The sequence below is a fragment of the Carassius carassius genome, chromosome 8 (assembly GCF_963082965.1).
Source record: "Carassius carassius chromosome 8, fCarCar2.1, whole genome shotgun sequence".
NCBI lineage: Eukaryota > Metazoa > Chordata > Actinopteri > Cypriniformes > Cyprinidae > Carassius > Carassius carassius.
This window is the reverse complement of record NC_081762.1, coordinates 5521238-5527774: the sequence shown is the minus strand read 5'-3', so window position 1 is coordinate 5527774 and position 6537 is coordinate 5521238. Positions and strand designations below refer to the sequence as shown.

General features: G+C 35.9%; 1 protein-coding gene across 1 annotated transcript; it reads right to left on the bottom strand.

Moving 5' to 3' along the window:
• Positions 1-999: 999 nt before the first annotated feature.
• On the bottom strand, positions 1000-3999 carry krt1-19d (keratin, type 1, gene 19d). The gene is made up of 8 exons (XM_059555765.1): positions 3426-3999; positions 3257-3339; positions 2310-2466; positions 2019-2180; positions 1774-1899; positions 1619-1693; positions 1315-1457; positions 1000-1198 (listed from the first exon to the last, which is right to left on the bottom strand). Exons 1-8 carry the CDS (start codon positions 3822-3824, stop codon positions 1075-1077), a joined length of 1269 nt encoding a protein of 422 aa, XP_059411748.1. The 5' UTR covers positions 3825-3999; the 3' UTR covers positions 1000-1074.
• Between the last annotated feature and the right edge of the window lie 2538 nt (positions 4000-6537).

The window sequence follows — 6537 nt, the reverse complement described above, 5'->3', positions numbered from 1 at the left end:
GAACTAAATGCATCTTTGAGGAGTTGTTGCGTACAAACCAGAATGACTTCAAGCTGTAATTGACCTAGCATGGGTTTCTGAGTCAGATCTGTATTCACTGCTGGCTGATATTTATGGTATGTTTCAACACTGAATGCCACGAGGATACAGCCTTCTGAAGTGGACTATAAGTTTTTTTTTTTTATATATAAAAACTGCCATTTAAATGTTTAATACTGACCTAAAAGTGATGCTTGATTTCATGAATATCATGTTCATGTCCAGGATTTTGGGGTCAGCCACCAGAGTTCGCTGTCACCTCAGTATTAGAGGTTTGTCATCAACACATCTACTCATAAGATAATAGAAACGGTAAAAATGTTTTTACCCTGAAATATTTTGTCGAATAAGTCGAAGTTGGGCTCTGTATCTTTCCCAAACGTCAGTTCTAACTAGCATAACTGTTTTTATTTTTGTGTGGCTTTACAGATTTAACTTTTGACGTGTATTATAATCAAATTACACGTGTATTTGAGTCTCCGAGACCGGTTTGCTTGTGAACATCAAGGATAAAACACTGGGGAAAAGAAGAAAGCCGAACATTATTCGACATTCAAGCTCCACCTGCTGTTTCCCTTTCGAAAATTAACCATGGTTTTATTATAGTAAAAACCTTGTTTTTTGGCGTATTAATTACCATTTGAGTAACCAGAGTTTTACTAAAAAATACCATGATTAAACTATTTTAGAAAATTTGTAATAATTATGGTTTAACTATAGTAAAACTTTTTTTTTTGTTTGCTTTCCTATGTCTATTGCCATTAAAAAAAGTAAATGATAATAGATGGAGGATTAAAAAAAGATGTGTAATTATATTGGCTTCCATATAGACTGAAATACATACCTTCTGCATATTAAACAAAAAAGGTAATTTAATCACTTTTAAGATGAAGTAGTCTTGACTTAATATGCATAATTGTATTTTAAAAAAAAATAAATAAACAAAAACTCCAGCAGAATAGTTTAAATGATGCTTTATTTTATTTGGTTTTCAGATGTGTGCTTGGTGCAAACACAAACAGGCGTTACAGCCGATCAAAGTATGCGTCTGTCAGACATGGTTGAGGACGTGGAGCTGGAGACCACTTTTCCATCTACAACCTCTTCCACAACTGTGATGACTTTTGTCCTCGAGGTGGAACTGGAGGTTGTTTTGACACTGAAAAGGAAAAACAACAGTTATGAGGCTTTGAACTAGTAGTAGTGTGTTCCTGGGACATTTAACCTGCTTTTTGAACGATTTGGATCTGACTGACAGGAAACAGATCAACTCACGTGGTTTCTCCATCCAGCAGTCTCCTGTACTCCGCGATCTCCATCTCCAGTCTGGTCTTGATGTCCAGGAGTATCTGGTACTCCTGACGCTGGCGCTCCAGGTCAGCACGGAGGTGGACTAACTGCTCTTCCAGGACGGTGACCTGGGAGCACAAAAAACACATAGTTTTGTGTCTTTAAAACTTTTGTTCCATTTATCTTTAATTTTTTTTAAGATGCACTGCAAAAAAAAGACATACAGGTTTGGAATGACATAAGGGTGAGTTAATGATATATTGGTTTTGTTAATTGCAAATCTACTCACCTGATGTTGGTAACTGGACAGCTTCATGGAATAACGATTCTTGGTGTCATTCAACGTGGCCTCCATAGATGCTTTCTACAGTAATAAGAACATGCAAATTCAGAAAAAAGTCGCACGAATAGTACTACAGAAATGGCCAATTCCATATCACTGACCATGGCTAAGAGGGACTGGAGTTCGATTTCCAAAGACTGTAGTGTGGATTTGAACGTGTTGACTTCAGTGCGAGATGTTTTCAGGTCTGTGGTGCTGGTGGAAACTTCTTGTTTTAGAGTTTCCGTCTGAAATAAAGAGAAGAGAGAGATTGCTCAGCCTAGTTGAAACTAGCTATCTCACACCATTTGGTCATGAAAAGGCTCATTAATAGACTTCTGTCCTTGTGTGTTTTGAGACATCTCACCTTTGTCTTGAACCAGTGCTCCAGATCTCTTTGGTTTTTCGCTGTGACTGCTTCGTAGTGCTCCCGGATTTCAGCCAGGATCTTGGTGAGGTCTTGCTGTGGAGCTGCATCCACCTCCACATGAACCTGTCCACTCATTTGTGCACGTGCAGCCAACAAATCCTAGGAATATATTCATATTCATGTCGAGTCTCAAGTAACATCCCTGATTCTCTGGTCAGTGTATCTTATTTTAAGGTTACATATAGGTTATTCTACTGCTATATAAATTTTCACAGATTCTTTATGTACCTCCTCATGATTCTTCTTCAGATAGACCAGCTCCTCCTTCAGCCCTTCGATTTGCACGGTGAGGTCTTTTCTGGTGATGTTGAGGTCATCAAGCACCCTCTTCAGGCCGGCAATGTCTGCTTCCACTGACTGACGGATGGCCAGCTCAGTTTCATATCTGTCAGAAACATGCTCTTTAAAAACCGCTTAGTTTACTGCAAAACGGCCACCTCCAAACTCAGGTAAAACTGATGCATTGCAACACTCATGCTATTCTATACATTCTCTAGCTTGCTTTAATATTTATAAATAATGTCTGCAGAAAACAGTTAACATTAACGATGTTGTAAATGATATAATATTATCTCTCAAAATGGCATGGTATAAATATGAAACCTTTGGGGTTTAAATATGAGACCGCCATTCTTATTTTAGTATCATTGAGATAATATTATAGTTATTATTAATATTTTTAATTATTTTTTTCTTCCAGTATTTATTTTAAAGTTTTAGTAATTTTGATGTTTTTGTCATTTTTATTATTTTTTGTTTTTTAAATGTCTGTATAGTTTTTTTTATTAAAGATTGACTTTTTAGCCATTTTAGTACATCAAGCTAAACTAAAAGCAAATGAGAAATGTTGCTTTGACTTAAGTTAAAATTCATTTTGTTTTAAGTACGTTTTATTATTTGATTTGATTTTATTGTACTATAATAATTCTGAAGACCACAAGGAAAAATCCTGCAGTTTTGTATTGTCCTATTACAAATTATTTAGTTTTAATCTTTGAAGAAAATGAAACATTTATTCTGTATTCTATACAGAATGTGTTTAAGCAAAATAGATAAATAAATAAATACCATAAATTTCCTTTTCTGCATACTGCATTATATTGCTATGAATCGATTTTCTTCTATGCCTGTGTTGAAAACATGCAATAAGCATTGAACCTGCTGGAAAGACTCACTTCATTCTGAAGTCATTAATGGCCAGGCTGGTGTTGTCAATGCTGAGATGGATTCCACCCTTCAGGTGAATGGCTGCCATGATCTGGACATATACACCAATATAATTGTTTTATGTATATATGTAATTTTTTAGCTCTATATTAGGATCTTTCAAAAACCATAAAATACCTTAGCCTGAAGATCCTTTATGGTGACAAAGTGGGCACTGTGGTCACGAGCAACAGGGGAGGCTTTGCCGTCTAGGAACTGGCGGATCTTGAGCTCCAGATCAGCGTTGGCCTTCTCCAGTGAGCGCACTTTGACCAGGTAAGCAGCCAGACGGTCATTGAGGCTCTGCATGGCGAATTTCTCATTGCCAATGATGCTGTTGTCTGCAGATCCTGACGCGCTGAAACCGCCGACAGAGTAAGTGGCCTTGGAGATGCGGACCCCTGAACCTCCTGCGCCAGCATACACGCTCCCGGCTCTCGCGGAGCTCATGCGGCTGCTTCCCACGCTGGACGTGGACATACGCATGGAGCCGCTGGAGGACTTGTAGCTGCTGCGGGTGGAGTAGGTGGAAGCCATGTTGACCAAGACTTTCTGTCTGCGTCTGCTCTGGCAGGTCAGTAAATGAAGCAAGGAGAATGCCAGCTTCTTTTATAGAGTGAATCTGAATATAAGACACAAAGCCTGGAATCCCATGCATGTCATCTCACTGCATTCTTTGGAACGATTCCAGCGACCTTTAAAGGTCACACCTAAGGTGAAATGTAGGGTAAAAGACACAGTTAGCAAATCTTTCAGCTTCTGTTTGACTTTCGTGTGCATTAATGATAGTGCAAACACTTTGAAAAAATAAAAAAGTCACTGATATAATATTATATATTAATATATTTCTAGCTTATTGTACAAAAATAATAAGAACAAGTCGGCAGATTAGAATGATTTCTGGAGGACCAAGTGACACTGAAGACTGGAGTAAAGATGCATTGCATCACAGAAATTAATTGCATTAAAAAATAAAAATAAAAAGCTGTTATTTTTAGTTATAATAATAATATATCATAAACTGTAATAATTTGTCCAAAAAATGTATTAGGCCTATTTTTTCTCAAAAGTAAGTGCATCTTGTTTTTAAGATTTTAGATTAAATTATTTTATTTTTTTAATATTTATTTTTATTATTATTATGATTTTTTTTCCGTTTGCATTAAAAGAAGATAAATAGAACACACGATGGTTTTGCAATCCAAAACAATGGTTTATTTCACAATAGACATTTTCTCCCCTTCTTTTTGTCTGACATTGTTTAAAGATGCAACGGTTGTTGAAATTTTTTAGGAACAAATCCTGTGTAGAGAACCCTACAGCACAATGGTTTTCATCCTAGAAACATGTGAGTTTAAAGACTTGTTTCCATTAGTAACAATTATTTTCAACAGGACCTTTCATTGCTGCCTTCACAGGTGTGTTACCACAAAAATGAATTCTGCTTACTGACCAGACCACGTTTCTTTTATGGGCTTGGCTGGGCTGGGCTGAAAACACTTGACATTTGCGGTTTCCATATGTACAGTAGCATTATGATGGAAAGGTGAGGTTTTGCACAGCAAGTTCAACGGAACAATAACTAGATTTGTTTGTTTGCCTTTTGTTTATTTTGGTAGTTAGTGAAATATCTTTCATTCCAGTTTGACCTTTTAGGTACTTTTGCAACATAGCAGAAAGTAATTTGTCAGGATTGTGCAATGCTAACTGCTTTTTTATTCTACACAATGACACACAATGATACTGACCCTATGCTACATTATCCAATATCTTTTTCATCTTATCTTATTATCTTTGGACCACTGAATTGGACTCACTGCGGTCGGTTTGATTAATATTGTTACTTAATCAGTTATTAATACGATTGCTTCATAGAGTCAATGTGAGCACTGTGAAATTGCATATTTTGTTTTCCAGTTAAAATATCTGAAAACCTTTCAAACAAGATGTACTTGATGCAAGTTTTGGGGAAACTGCAATAATTGATAATTCTTATTTTTTTATTTTTTTTTTATCATATTTTTTTGTTTGTAACTCATTTATATTTTAGGAAATGAACGCAGTAGACTTGCAAAATATTGAATCAATAAGTGTAGCTTGAGTTTTTATGTGATTTAAGTGGAAAACATTTTTAAAAAGACAATTTAAAAAACGATTTAAAGTCATTTTAAATTCTATTAAATGAAATTATATGAAAGACATTTTCAAAAAAGGCAGGATTAGGCATGCATAAATACATCTATAAACTGTGCTGGTTGTTGGTGGTTTGATGCTGGATTAACTAGTTGACACAAGAAGTCAAGGTTGGCTGGTTAGCATAGTCAACTTTGAGTGTAGTGCATTCTGTGGACAAAAGGCATATTTCTCTATGGATGGCCATTCAGAAGCAGCTGTGTATCGTGATGACATGTTTTGCAAGCAACATATAAATCAAATATTTTGATATATTATAGTTGATGTTTATCCTTGGCAGGTCTCCTACAGGTGAAATGGATTTATATTTTCTCTATAAGCATGTAATGGACTTATTTCTGCAACTGCCAATGAGATGAATAGAATTGAGAAAGCTAATGGATAGATTTCTCTCGGTTTTGTACAAGCCTCCTTGGGTGGATCGTCAAAACACATATATGTGAGATTTGTCATTTCCATGTGAAATGAATGTTTACTCTCACTACCATTGTTTTTCGTTCATTCATATTCATATTCATTTATTCAGCAGATTCGCTCATCTGTGCAAGTCTGTTCCATCTTTTGTAACTAGTTCACATAGTTCACATTCTGATGCATATCTGTAGCTTAGCGAAGTTAGTTCATAATGTTGTTTGGTTTAGAACTATTTGACCAAGTAAAGACAGTCAGCTTTATTTAAGAAGCAGTCATTTGAAACATTACACACTTAATTTAGTGTAAATGTTTCTCACCTGGATTTGATTGAGGATGCAACATGTTTAATGATGCATTGGTACCAAGTTAAAGGAATTCCCCAAATGAAAATTGGCTGAGAATGTACTCACCCTCGGGCCATCCAAGGTGTAAATGTGTTTTTTTTGTTCTTTGGAAGAGATCTTGAGAAATTTAGCATGATATCACTTGCTCACTAATGGATCCTCTGCAGTGAATGGGTGCCATCAGAATGAGAGTCCAAACAGCTGATAAAAACATCACAATAATCCACAAGTAATCCTGATTCCAGTCCAGCAATTAATATCTCGTGAAGTGAAAACTACATGTGTGTAAGAAATGTCTT